This window comes from Colias philodice, chromosome 3 (genome assembly GCF_061535455.1).
Source record: "Colias philodice isolate Cphi_HAF_F1 chromosome 3, ilColPhil1 Martin Lab GWU primary, whole genome shotgun sequence".
Classification (NCBI taxonomy): Eukaryota; Metazoa; Arthropoda; class Insecta; order Lepidoptera; family Pieridae; genus Colias; species Colias philodice.
The window spans coordinates 8,397,605-8,413,051 of record NC_143088.1 but is presented as its reverse complement, the minus strand read 5'-3'; the positions used below and the strand labels follow the sequence as shown (position 1 = coordinate 8,413,051).

Sequence of the window (15,447 nt, the reverse complement as noted above, 5' to 3'; positions counted from 1 at the left end):
GTACTTGTTTATTTTTTGAAAACTGAAATATTACTTTAGTTTTTATTTATTTAATTTACATTCGTATCGTGATCTATCAAAGTGTTAAAAAGTGATATGTTATAGAAAACTAATTGATTTTGAGTAAAAAAACTAATTCATCAAATGGATACAGAAGAAATAGATTTAAGTGACGAAGAAGAAGAGATAACGGCTGAAACTGTATTAAAAATATTACAAAGTAGCTGGCAAAATGAACGACTTTCTCCGGAAATACTCCCGCATCGTAATGATATGGTAGAATGTATGTTAGGTCAAATACAGCACATGGAGCGTAATATAAACAAACTACCAAAAACAGACCTTCGGGCTTCGATACACAAAATGGAATTAAACCGGATAAAGTATATGATTTGCAATTACCTCAAAACTAGATTAGATAAAATAGAAAAATACTGTATCACAATTGTAAATGAAGAGAAACAAAGAATTGAGTCTGGTACCAATTACTTGACTTCATCTGAATATAGGTATGCTCAGGAATATTTACTCAACATGGAACAGCATTTAAAACAAACTGTCCTCAATAGTGTACCAAGTAATATGCAAACTTTTGAAATGAATAAAATGGCAATAATGCCAAATTTACAATCTCATGTATTTTTGAAAGCAAATGAAACTGTAAATGGTATAGTTTTAGAAGATTTATTTGGTGATCAAGATGAAGAAATTGATTTAGAAGGTAAGTTTCATTTGTACCATTTTCATTATAAGTTACTGAGAAATAATTTTATTGAACATTTCAGTAACTTTTATATGTACTCTAAAAGTTTGTTTTATAAATATGTTAAATTTATTATAACTACACTAATTATAATTAATCATTCTTGTTTCAGAGGGTTCGCAGCATATTTTGCAATATAAATTTATAGCCGATTTGGTAAAAAATGGAAAAGTTCAATTAGTTTGAAGTGAATTTATATTTATTTAGAAGAGAACTCTATATTTACTCATAGACTATACTGATAACAGTAAATGTATATGAGAAATTATGATTTATAAAATAATTTTAGCTTTTTGTCTAATGTAAAAACTAAAAAGTAATAACATTTTTTTATAGCAAACTATTGTAAAGGCTGAATTATTAATCTTTATTTTTGATATAAAATGTTTCTAAGGGTAAGATTCCACTTTGTATTTTGAAATGTGAAATAATTAAAAAAAAAATATTTCAATGCACAGTTTGTATTATGTCTATGTAGTGAAATCAAAAATGAAATAATGAATCAAAAATGTTTAAATACTTTACACTGCATTTGGGTAATTACAAAAAGGGTTATTTATAAATTTACTCAATAATTAAATAAAAATTCAAATTAAACGGGTTTCATTTTATTTTATTTTGACATCAATTCTTTGTTATTCCTTATATAATATTTCTATCTCATAGCACAAAGAAGTCTTTTATAATTATTTAAAAATAAATAAGTACTTAACTTTGTTTCATAGTAAGAGGCACAATTAAGTCTCAATTAGCATCCATTTTTACATTAAAATGTATAGTGGCAGTTTAATAGAACTTGCAAACATTCATCTATAATTAGAGTATATAATAGTAATAGTATAGTTTATAACTAAAGTTTCCTTAACAAATGTACATAGGTACTACATTACATCTAATAGAAGTATTGTGACAAAGTAAAATATCTTGGTCCTTGAAGCATTATGTAGCTCTGAATTGTGTACTTACATTAACATCTTTGATTTTATGACATATCACTTTAATTTTACAAATTAAGCTTATAATATGCTTGTACATTGTACAAAAATTAATCTCAAAAATAAAATTGACTGGTTAAGTCTCTTCTAATACCCAGTATGATTTATCACTATTTTTGTCTTAAGGTTGATGTTCCGACCGTCCCTCCATACATTTTTGATTACCTCTAAACACTTAACACAGACACTATTTCTTTAAAACTAATCATTTTATCACTTCTCTATAATGAAATGTGTGCGCGTTCGACCTTTTTAATCAATAATTTACAATATTTACTTAGAAAAACAACAGTAAAATACCGGAAAAATTTGACACTTCTACAGTAGTGTGCGTGACTTTTGCCAAGCGAAACACGACATAAAGCACGACATCTAGCGCATAGACTATATACTTATTACAGATCTAGCGCGTCAATGTCTAAACGAAAGGCGATGTTTAGACATTGACGCGCTAGATGTCGTGCATTCGCGTTCGTTATCTTATGCATAATGAGCATAATTCTAATAAATCAAAGTTCTGTGTAAAAATTGAGTAATTTCATTTCCAATCGTTCAAAGAAAATAACAATAAAATAAAATAAAACTAATGACCTTAGAAACTATGTTTTTTTTTATTTATTACTCATTATTGTTCGTCCGTCGTAGGTCTGTAAACTGTATTGTACACTGAAGGTAAATGGTACTGTAGGTACTTTAGTTCGGCGTCGTCGCTCGTCGGCTTGATATAAAATTACATTCTTGATTTCATTGACACGCGCTATGATTTGCGCGCGGAATTTCTTGTGTTGTGAATTTATTTTTGTATGCTATGCATTTTAATTGATTCAAATTGCAATGTTTCTCTAGTATGCATTTGAGACTATATTGTAAATTGTAATAATTGATCGTGGGTATAGTAATTAATTATTCTAATAACGCAATTAGTAATATATGTATTTTCGGTGGGATTCAAAACAAAAAATTGGCCCGTGATTTTTATGAAATTTCACCACATTGCAAATCACATCAATCATAGTTCATACACATGTATGACGAAAGTGATTAGTATTGTGGCTAACATTGACTCATCAGTTCATCACTGAAACCAGTGATAAATCAGTACCTATATCATATTGTGTTTGAATATTTTTAAACAATGATATAAGTATACAATTATTATAAATCGGTAAACTATCAAAGTAATCACAAACTTGCAAACATTGGTAAAATGTCCAGTAGTTTATGAGCCTATTCATTACAATCAAACAAACAAACAAAGTTTTCCTCTTTATAATATTAGTGTAGACAAACACTATGAATACGATCACGAATGCAAATTCGGGGATTTTCTAATTATTGCTAAATAATAATTGAATTCGTTTTGAAATACTCTATAATTTTTAGTGTATAAATAGACATTTATAATGTGGTGCTCATTTTTTTTGTACTGCTAACGCTATTGTAGGTACCTATTTTCGTTGTTTTATTTCAAGTGAACACGGCCATACAATTTTGTCACGAGCCGCCTATGATTGTAGGTACTTTTGTTAGGCTCCTTCGTCGTCCGCGTCGGCTCGAAAGTTCTTGATTTCATTGTCACGCGCTATGATTTGCGCGCGGATTTTCTTGTGTTGTGAATTTATTTTTGTATTATTATTATTTTTTATTTATTTTTTTATTTTATTGATTCAAATAAAATATTTCACTAGTATGCATTTGAGACTATATTGTATTATGTATAATTTATCGTAGGTATAGTTATTCTTATAACGCAGTTATATTTTCGGTGGGACAATTTGACCCGTGATTTTTCTGAAATATCACCACGTTGCAAATCACATCAATCATACACACGTATGACGAAAGTATAGTGGCTATAATTGACTCATCAGTTCATCACTGAAACCAGTGATAAATCAGTACATATATCATATTTTATTGTGTTTGAATATTTTTTAAACAACGATATATACAATATTATTATAAATCGGTAAACTACCAAAGTACTTCCGAATTTTCAGACAGACAAACAAGTAGTTTGAACACGCAGTTTTCTTATACTAGTAGCAAAAATCAAAACCATAATATTATGTTTCCCTACTATATTTTACTAAAAGTCGAGTGCGTCGAAATCGTAAATAATAATATGTTTTTCACCTTCCTGGTTATTTTCCCATAGTAAATAGTGTTTTAGGTTTGTTGTTGTAGGTAGGAATAATAATAATTATTCTTACATGTTGGTTATGAAATGTATATTGAAATAATTTACTTTTACAAATCATTAGTGATATAAGTTTTGAGTGAAAATGCTTGGATCAGCATAATATTATATGGTACTTCAAATACATGTTTTGATAAAAAAAACAATAGTGTAATAAAATAAAACTGCGTTTTATTGTAATCAATGTTGACAATTTTAAATTCCAAAATTATTGATCAATAAAATAGTTTACACCAACAAATATAACTTTTATTTTTATAACAATCGTTCATAATATAAACCGTAGCAGGTGGCGTTTTGAAGTTCTGTCTACTCATACAGAAAAATGGAAAACTTGTTTTTTTTGTAAACAATTTATTACTCATGTTGTTTCATCGAGATAGAATGTACTACGTACTAGAGAGGCGATCGCTACTACACTCTCTTTAACACGAGCTAGAGGTAAGAATCACAAGTCTCTTTAGTCTGTGTCGGACTGTGCCCCCCGCTTGCCGCGTCAACACGTGTTATTGCTCTGTTCAAAATGCCTTCGTGTTTGCTTAGATATTGTTTTAACAGTTCCCATAATACAAACAAAGCCCGAGGAGTGACTTTTCACCAGTAAGTTTCCTTATTATGAGTAAGTCATGCATTTTACTAATATTGTTATCATTTTGCGAAAAATCACCACGCGTTCTGCGTTTCGCGCCATTTTTCATAGACTAACAGCACAGACGTGACACTATCGATGAGTCTGTTAAAAAAATGTAACTGGATTTTTTTAACTTTGTATATACAATATCTACTAGGAAAGATTACCGTGGTGTAGTACCTAAATATTTATACTTTTACCCGACTACGCAAAGTAAAACGGTAGGTTATATTAAGTAATATTTATTTATTTACCTATTTTTATTTATTAAAAAAAGCCTAATCCAATCCAAAAGTTGTTCCAATAGGATTTATAAATTATTATGCACAACAATTACAAATAAACACAACATTCACAGAAACTAATACAGTAAAAGTTCCTTAATCGCGCTTCCTTTATTCGTGTTTTCACTATTCGCGGATTAAAAAAATGCGACCCAATTTCTATATTCACGACTAAAAATTTTTTTTATTCGCGGATTTAATAAGTACATACATAATAATAAAATAATTTGGAAAATCCAAAAGTGCACGCCTCATAATTTTTTTTAATAAATATTTATTAATTATTATTTTTGTTTATTTAATAACAATTAAACCACATCGAATCAGACCCTGAAAAATGAAAGGGTTCTATTCCTGAGCATACTCAAGCGTAAGAGAAAAAAAAAGACTCGATTAGTAAAGTATTTCGGTCGCTATCGTGTTAACAAGAAAAAGGATCCGCACATACAGACACACGGACGTCCAAGACAGAACTTTTTTAAACTGTTTTTTAACTAGTTTAAATAACAAAAATGACATCAAAAATATCATGAACGTTAAAAATAGTGTTTTTTCTTAATATGTGTGTGTATGTATTATCTTACAAGTGCAATGTATGATACATAAAGACATTTTAAGTTTGAAAAATCAGATGTTTTGCGCGAAGTGACAGTAGTACCCACCTCAACGCTTCGCTTATGAGGCGTGCAATTATTCCAATAGGTATCTTACCCAATATCCTTGTCAAATGGACTAATAAGAAAGTAAAATAGATCTTATAACAAGTTTGCCTAAAGTACATAATATTATGTTCTTAAATGATATCGCCGAGGCCTTTGACACAAGCCGCCTTTGTCGCAAGCCACCTCTGCAGCGATTGATGTTTTTGAGAATGTAAATAAACAGAATGGAAGCAACCTTATAACTCAATAAATAAAGTATATTTTTAAATGTAGTTCCGTTTATAGTAAAGTTACAAAAATTGTGATCGAGTAAGGGGGCGTCCATAAATTACGTGAGGTGTTTTTTAAAATTTTCTGCACCTCCCTCCCCCCCTGGTGAGATGTCGTGAGAATTTATTCAACCCCTCCCCCATCCTCGAATCTCGCGTGAGATTTTTCAAAATGTGAGTTTCTTATACGTAAACGCCATCAACATTGAATCATCGTATCCATTTAAATTACATCATGAAGCAAAAACTGATAAAACTATTGATTACTACACAAAACGACAAAAGCTTAATAAATTGATATTATTTAAAGGAAATTAAAATACATAGTTTAATATAAAATCCTCGTTTTATTAATTCCCTAGTATCAGTACCACCAGATAGTACCGAGTAAACAGATTGCACAATGTGTCGCATCTGCACGCATTGCTTAATCTTTGAACTTGAAGCCACGCCTCGCTCGTTCCACACGTACCCCACCACATCGGCCGCGCGCAATGTTTTTGTTTGGAATAACCCCTCTAGTAATATATCTCGATGTGTTGTTTGGCAACTCGAAGCGTGGTCGTCCGTCGTAGGTACTTTTGTTCGGCGTCGCGTCGTCGTCCGCGTCGGCTTGATATAAAACATTCTTGATTTCATTGACACGCGCTATGATTTGCGCGCGGAATTTCTTGTGTTGTGAATTTATTTTTGTATGCTATGCATTTTAATTGAATCAAATTGCAATATTTCTCTAGTATGCATTTGATAGATCAAGAGCCCACGACGGCCAGACTTTCCTTTCTTTCGGAAAGTTGAAAGTTTCTCTGTATATGTCTCCTATACAGATAAGAACGACCAGCGACTATCAAGTTTGGGTTGTGGTTACTTTGGCAGGAAACAGGTAGTGAAGGTGTATAAAATAGTACCTAACTTTCATTATAGTTTAAAAGCTAAATTTTATATATGTTACTTGGGGACCTATAAAAAGACATTACCTTAAGAGCCAGACAGTTTTCATGGTTCTTACATCTATCCAGACACATTTAAAAAATAACTAACATATCATCAAATTCACATAACTACCTAAAACCGTAACAAATATGAAATAACCCACTAAAACATTAGTTAACTATAATTATTAAAAAAATAAAAGTATAATATATAAGTAATAAAGTTATTACTTATCTTTTACGGGGGTTTATGTTGATGAAATTTCACGTATCTCGATGACACAATAAAAAAGTCATCGGGATACGTGAAATTCCATCAACATAAGTCTAAGTAAAAGATAAGTAATAACTTTATTACTTATATATTATACTTTTATTTTTTTAATAATTATAGTTAACTAATTTTTTTAGTGGGTTATTTCATATTTGTTACGCTTTTAGGTAGTTATGTGAATTTGATGATATGTTAGTTATTTTTTAAATGTGTCTGGCTAGATGTAAGAACCATGAAAACTGTCTGGCTCTTAAAGTAATGTCTTTTTATACGTCCCCAAGTAACATATATAAAATTTAGCTTTTAAACTATAATGAAAGTTAAGTACAATTTTATACACCCTTACTACCTGTTTCCTGCCAAAGTAACCACAACCCAGACTTGATAATCGCTAGTCGTTCTTATCTGTATCGGAGACATATACAGAGAAACTTTCAACTTTCCGAAAGAAAGGAAAGTCTGGCCGTCGTGGGCTCTTATATTATGAGACTATATTGTAATAATTGATCGTGGGTAGGTATAGTAATTAATTATTCTAATAACGCAATTATATTTTCGGTGGGATTCAAAACAAAAAATTGGCCCGTGATTTTTATGAAATTTCACCACATTGCAAATTATATATTATACAATTACAATTACAATTATTATAAATCGGTAAACTATCAAAGTAATTACAAACTTGCAAAATATGCTTTTCCGAATTTTCAGACAGACACACAATTTTATTAGTTTGTTTTAGCAAAGTAGGTACCTATACCTATACGCTTACGTCGCGCGTCGCGTCGTCGAAAACGGTGCGCCCAGAAACAAACATACCTAATTCAGTTACAAATTACAATCCTTTTTTTGTTCCGTAATTTATTGTATTTATTCTAATACGATTTTTTTTATTCGTCGGCCAGTTCTACTAGGTATAAAAAGATAAAATTGAAATATAATTATTGTAGCGACAGCCATATTATGTTACTATGTTTTCGTAAATATGTTTTTCACCTTCCTGGTTATTTTCACATAATCTTATCTTATATATAAAAATGAATCGCAAAATGTGTTGGTAAGCGCATAACTCGAGAACGGCTGAACCGATTTCGATCATTCTTTTTTTATTATATTCCTTGAAGTACGAGGATGGTTTTTATGTAGAGAAAACGTAAATATTATGTACCACGGGCGAAGCCGGGGCGGACCGCTAGTATATATATATAAATGAATCGCAAAATGTGTTGGTAAGCGCATAACTCGAGAACGGCTGAACCGATTTCGATAATTCTTTTTTTATTATATTCCTTGAAGTACGAGGATGGTTCTTATGTAGAGAAAACGTAAACATGTACCACGGGCGAAGCCGGGGCGGACCGCTAGTCTTATATATAAAAATGAATCGCAAAATGTGTTGGTAAGCGCATAACTCGAGAACGGCTGAACCGATTTCGATAATTCTTTTTTTATTATATCCCTTGAAGTACGAGGATGGTTCTTATAGCTAGAGAGCTAGTTAGTTTAGTTTTAGTGCAGTGGCAGTGTAAATGTTGTTGTTGAGGTTATGTAAATTTAACACTTTAGTTAACTACCAAGATATAAAGAAATGAGGATAGGACACAATAACTATTGGTTGAGGTATTTATAAACTCATAATATACTTTTAAAAAAATCACGTTTTAATAAATTTCTAGAATTAAATTAGAACAGCTGATTCAAAATAGCCTAAAAAATCTTAATAATAATAATTACGCTTCACAGCAAGAAGAAATGTACCATATGTACCCGCACAAAGTCGATATTGTGTTGCCTACCGTTCGACTCAATGGCTAGGGTTGTAACTACCTTTAATAATTATTACCAAACTAATAAACCGAGTGATGCGAAATAACCATAATTCTTTTAGAGTTTGATAAAATGATCAGGCAGGTATTTTCTTTAATCCTCTGAATTCTCGGTTACTAAATTGTATCGTTGAAATTATTCTTAATCGCGTAAATTTAATAAATAATCATATGGAAAACACTTTTCATTTGTTTTTTTACTTTCACGCCCAACTACTATACAATAATTACGTTGTTTCGGTATTTTGACGAGAAAACGCAGGAAACATCCGTTGTATCATTTTAGATAGATTGTATATTTTGTATCTGTAGAATTGAAATCAAAGCTATGTATATGTTGTCTCCATTCTTTTCTTATCGGATTGTTGATCCCAATGCGAATGCGTCACTTAAATTTTATAAAAGACAATTAAGAACATCAAAAATAAAGTGATACGTAAATATTTCACAGTGCAATATATTATGTAATTAATAATAATTATATATTTATGAAAAAATAATTACATCAGATTTAATAATAGCAATTGTTTTGAATGTACATAATATGAATAAATGATTACATCATAATAGTAATAATCACAATTGTTTTATTTCCCATTTGTTGCAACCCTAGCATATTTTCATGTAGCAGCAGAAGTACCTACACTGGCGGCGCGGCGGCATCGTGCGACATCAAAGGCATTGCCTTACTAGGTAAGTTTATAATGACTCATTTCTTTTATTATATAATTTACGTTTTACTTTTACAGAATCCGATTCAATGGATTATGAAGACGAGTCACACAACGCCATACGATAGTGATGATGAATGAACATTTCAATAAATGCATGCGTGTTTTTTTATGTTGTTTTGTAATTGTTAATTGTTTCTTAAATAAAGAAATAAACTAAATATTTAAATGATGATTTGTTATTTGCAACACAACTTTATATTTGAGATTCTTTACAAATGTATATTTAGTTTTGTATCATCAAATTTATAAATTTTATTCCATAGTTTTCAAAATTAAATGTAAATGACCATAAAAACATTAATAAAGTAAATCATTGATGTAAGGTCAGGGAACGTAATACATATATACATCTGACCATGTAGAAGCTAAGTCGCTTGTTGACTGCTGAAGTCTGTAAAGTTTTGTTGTCTGCTGAAGTCTGTACGCAATGAAAATGTCTGCCGTTTCGAAAATAAGTTTTTAAGACCCTAATAAATAAAATATATGAATGGCAGATCTGGTCAAATACTTTCAAAATTGTATTTTTTTCAGCACTTTCATAAGTGTCTGCCAGAATGTTATCCGCGTGATAATGGTCTGCCATTGTTATTTTCCGATAGTAATAATAATCTATTTTCAAATATCAAAATGGCAGACGTGGTCAAATGGTTTCAAAGTTCGCCAAAAATTTCCACCTGTCTTACCTAAGCGCGCGCCCCGTCCACCACTCTGGGCTTAGTGACTCCTCATCTCATGTATAGTAGGTATAGGGGAATCAACACACAAAAATCCAGGTCTGGTCAAATACATACAGGTAGCTTTGCGCTAGCTCTCTAGCTATTACTTCTTATGGAGAGAAAACGTAAACATGTACCACGGGCGAAGCCGGGGCGGACCGCTAGTAAATAATAAAATAATAAATAGTGTATTAGATTTGTTATTGTATCTTGTATACCTACGAATAATAATTCTTACGTCTTGTTGGGAAATGTTCAAATACCTACCTATTGAAATAATTTACTGTTACAAATCATTAGTGTTATTAGTTTTGAGTGAATAGGCATGGATCAGAAATTCAGAATATAATATGCTACTAACTACTCAAATACATACATGTTTACACAACAAACACCACTGACCTCTATAACTATAAGTTATAGAGGTCAGTGACCGTCAGTGACAAACACTATGGATACCTACGCTCGCGAATGCAAATTCGGTGAATACCTAGTCATTGAATTCGTTTTGAAATAGCCTGTACTTTGTAATTTTTAGTGTTATAGACATTTATAAAATGTGGTGCTCATTTTTTTTTGTAATAAATTATCCTGCTACGCTATTGTATTTTCGTTGTTTTATTTCAAGTGAACACCCATACAATTTTGTCACGAGCCGCCTCTGGCCTCTGGGTGAAATCAACCAGTCAAATGATTTTTGTTCTAATTGTATTTTGGTAGTAGTTTGTTTAGAATTTACATTACCATTGTTTAATTTTTATTTTGTATTTGCAGTAAAATAAAAAGATGAAAAACTTCATTAGGTATATTGTACGACACCTCACTCTGAATCGCGCTAGCGAAATTTTTTCGTTACAGAGCACATATACAACTTTCGGACAATCTTCATTGAGGCCGGCCGGCAAATCGAGTATGTCGAGAAACTTCACTTATTCGATGGAGGTATTCTACCTTCCTTCCTCCACAGTTGTGGGACCCCGACGTGCATTGAACACGCAGCTTTCTGATACTAGTAGCTAAAATCAAAACCACAGATATGTCTGTGATCAAAACCATAATAATATTTTTACCTATTATTTTACTAAAAGTCGAGTGCATCGAAATCGTAAATATGTTTTTCACCTTCCTGGTTTTTTTTCCATAGTAAATAGTGTTTTTGATTTGTTGTTGTATGAATAATTATTCTTACTTGTTGGTTATGAAATGTATTTTGAAATAATTTACTTTTACAAATCATTAGTGATATTAGTTTTGAGTGAAAATGCTTGGATCAGCATAATATCATATTTGCTACTTCAAATACATGTTTTGATAAAAAAAAAACAATAGTGTAATGTAGGTAATAAAATAAAACTGCGTTTTATTGTAGGTAATCAATTTTGACATTATTTATTTCCCAAAATTACAATAAAATAGTTTACGCCAACAAATATAACTTTTATTTTTATAACAATCCTACTTCCTACTAATGCGAAAGTTCATACATGTTTCAAAAGAAAAACTTTTACTTTTACTATTATTTCAATTTATCCGGTTTAATTAAGACTTAATATTGATACATATGATCATTATAAATACAAATAGGAATTAACAATATAACGAATACGTGGCACAACTAAAATTTTACCGATACCACCCGTGGTCATTCTCCTTTGTGGGTCATTTGTAACAGGATGGCGGTTCTACAGCGAAAAAAGAAAAATGATGGTCAGAACGCTGATACCGGATACCTTAAGATACTGTAATATAAAATATTACTAGATTAGATAAAATATTATAGGTAGTATCTTCACCGTGTGTGACGCGCTTTACATTCACGCCATCTAGAGTTAAATCTTTATCATTTTTGTATACGTCTCTGTGTGTAAACGACCCTGTATGCAATGACAGATGTTAAAACGCATAATTTTACCGAATTGGGTGGATTTTAAGGCAATGATATAACATATTTCAATAAAATATAATATTCAGTAACCGCCATGACTATTCCTAGGTTTGATGACTATTCCAATTACGCAAAAACTCAAATAAACTAGAAATGTAGAATTCAGCGCCATCTAGCGGGATATTGGCTGGGAACAGATCGTTGCAATCACCTTAAGTAACTTTAAGTTTGTAGAAAGCAAATTTAACAAATGCATAATACATTGTACTGCTTATACATATAGGCCCTATTATGTATTGCTAACATAACACTGGATTTGGGATTGACACAGGAAAAGGAAGGGTAAGGGATGGGTTTCTGAACCACCAGAGTTTCAAACATGGTAACATTGTTGATTGTAAATTAACATATTATTAAGATTTTATACACTATGTTTGCTGATCATCAGCATCCACATATTTGATGTGTTGTAAGTATGCATTGTGTGCAACCTCCCGCAGGCTGTGTTCTGAAGCCGCTCCAAGTTGTTTCACCATTTTAGTGAAATAGCCATCTTCTTTCTGCAGTAAGTCGTGTGGATGGCCACATTCTACTATTTGCCCTGCTTCCATGACCTATTGAATATTTACAGAGTAATTATTATTGGATTGCATTATTAATAAGTAAAAAGCATTATGTAGATTGTAGATAGTATTCTAATATTGCATAAATTTGCAATAATTTATGTACATAAAGTCTCATTCAATGTTAATAACAAGTTTATGAATATTTAAATAATTTTCTCAGAAGAAATATCCATCAAAAGCTACTGATTTAATGTGATTGAGGTACTAAAATTAAGTTTAAAATTATTTTATGAGTTTAAAATTTAAACTTACCACAACACGGTCGGAGTCCGCAACAGTGTGTAACCGATGAGCGACAGTAACTACAGTACAGTCCTTAAAATGCTTACGTATCGATTTTTGAATCAAAGCATCAGTGCTGTAAAAAAAATATAATTATCAGTTATGGCTCCATCAATTCCAATAAAACCTCTTAGGACACATACAAGATCTACCTGCGCACTCGTCTGATTGAATCTGCTATTTGATTGAATGACTAGTGCGTTCATTAAATGATTTAGTCAACTCAACTCGTCAAGTTGTTGAATGTAAAGTTCAATGTCTTAACTGAACGTCAATTAGTATATAGTCGTTGGTTTGGATAAGCGGGTGGGTTACGTTCGGATCGTTGTATTTTTTAACTACCCAGAAATGGGAGCCCTGCAATGCGAGATTCCGTCGGCTCGCAACAGTCTACGTTTGGAAAGAGTAAATTTTCAGCAGCTCTCATTCAAGTAGCAGATTCAACTAGATAACGGCGACATACCCACTTGAACTTAAGAGCAGTGGTGGCTCAGTGGTGAGACCTTAGACTTCGAATCGATAAGTCCGGGGTTCGAGACCAGGCAAGCGCGCAGGAAATAAATTGATTTTTCAATTTATCTGCGCATGTTGTAACATCACCACTGCTCGAATGGTGAAGGAAAACATCGTGAGGAAACCGACATGTCGAAGAATTAAAAAGTTCGACGACATGTGTCATCCGCCAACACGCACTTGGCTAGAGTGGTGGATTATGGCCTGTACCCTCATAGGAGGCCCGTGTCCCAGCAGTGGGAACGTATATGGGCTGATGATGGTGACCCACTTGAACATTACATTTATAAACGTACAGTTACTATCCTTTTTTTTATAGTGGGGATATCTTCCAAAGATACCCACGGCCCCCGGGGAAGGAGCCGTGGGTTATGTCGATTCTTACCGACTAAAACCCCATGGGGCCGCGGGTATTTGTTAGAATTCTTCCGCGACCACAGTTATTATCCTACACGTATACGTACTTGGGATCAACATTAGCGGTGGCCTCGTCGAGCACCATCAGCTTGTTGTTGGCGAGCGCGGCGCGCGCGAGGCACAGCAGCTGGCGCTGGCCCGCGCTGAAGTTCGACCCGCCCGCCTCCACGCCTGACGTCAGTGACGTCACACTGTGCTTTAGCTCCACCTGATGACGTTTTATATTTATTTTAAGTGATTTAAAAAAAGACGTGTGGCACTCGGGGACTGTCGCGGTAAAGCTATAGCATGCCTTCAAGCCAGACCTCCGTGTCCGTCGGAGTGGGGAGCGTGAGGTTTTTTCGTTACGGAATTTCTGGATTCGGTCCCCGCGCTCAAGGCCCGCGATAGAAGCTATGCAATAGCTTAACAATACTTTCAAAGAAAAACCCACATATTTCCCTTTCCTGTGGAATTTCCGGGATAAGCCTATGCCTTATTCTGGGTCTTCAGCTACTTGCCAAATTTCATTGTAATCGGTTCAATATTTGCGTGAAAGAGAGACGAACATCCATCCATTCATCCATCACAAACTTTCGCATTTATAATAAACATACATATGTAGGATTCATAGCAGTTTCTTTACTTATAATATCATTGTTCATGTCTTTCAGAATTGATAACGCATGATGAAATGTCTGCCATGTCTGTGTATGTATGTATGAAATGTCTGTCGCGCGAGCGTCAACATTTGAACAAAAATTTCAGCAATATTGTTGTTCAACTTTTGCTGAAGATAGGTATGTTTACCATGTATTAAGGTCATCAACAGCTGTTACATTTATTGTTATAGATAGGATATTTATATTTTTTATTAATTAATGTGACAGATTATATTGAAGGATGATGAGACCATTTGCCCGACTTGATGCCATAAATAACCCTATCTTGCTTTTTTATGACCCAATAATCACAATCTTTTGACGTGTTTTCTTTTAAATTCAAAACATGCAATTCTTTATTGTGAGTTGACTTGTCGAAAAAAAGGATGGGATATGGATGGGATGTTTCATGGTGGAATATTATTAATAAGAAAAGAATATTCGCAAGAATATTCTACCTCATAAATTTAAACCGAGTAGCTACTAGCTACTTATACCTCACGTAAAGGAAATCATTATTATGATAATTATAGCTTTTGTTATTATTATGAATTTACAATACCATTTACATACAAAGTAATTGTCTAACAATGAATAGAACTATTAGACATACCTGTTCTAAGGCTTTCCATATATCGGCATCAGTGTATTTGTCGAAAGGATCCAAGTTATAACGCAAGCTGGCTGAAAACAGGACTGGTTCTTGCGGGATAATCGATATTTTTGAACGTAATTGCTGAAAAATAAAAATGTAAGATACAAAATATAAAGAAATGAATATGAAACATATTTGTAGG

General features: G+C 32.4%; 2 protein-coding genes across 2 annotated transcripts in view; one reads left to right on the top strand and one right to left on the bottom strand.

The window, feature by feature from the left end:
• Sld5 (DNA replication complex GINS protein Sld5) lies at positions 1 to 1,216 on the top strand. Its single transcript, XM_089714608.1, has 2 exons — positions 1 to 721; positions 876 to 1,216. Exons 1-2 carry the CDS (start codon positions 145 to 147, stop codon positions 947 to 949), a joined length of 651 nt encoding a protein of 216 aa, XP_089570734.1. The 5' UTR covers positions 1 to 144; the 3' UTR covers positions 950 to 1,216.
• Positions 1,217 to 12,382: 11,166 nt separating this feature from the next.
• LOC149489836 (ATP-binding cassette subfamily C member 4-like) overlaps positions 12,383 to 15,447 on the bottom strand; it is a 47,948-nt gene continuing 44,883 nt past the window's right edge. The window contains exons 21-24 of the mRNA XM_089714579.1: positions 15,264 to 15,386; positions 14,057 to 14,217; positions 13,050 to 13,155; positions 12,383 to 12,785 (exon numbers count right to left, since the gene is read on the bottom strand). Of these exons, the coding sequence (XP_089570705.1) occupies positions 12,600 to 12,785; positions 13,050 to 13,155; positions 14,057 to 14,217; positions 15,264 to 15,386 (576 nt within the window). The 3' untranslated portion in view covers positions 12,383 to 12,599. The remainder of the gene's footprint in view (positions 12,786 to 13,049; positions 13,156 to 14,056; positions 14,218 to 15,263; positions 15,387 to 15,447) is intronic.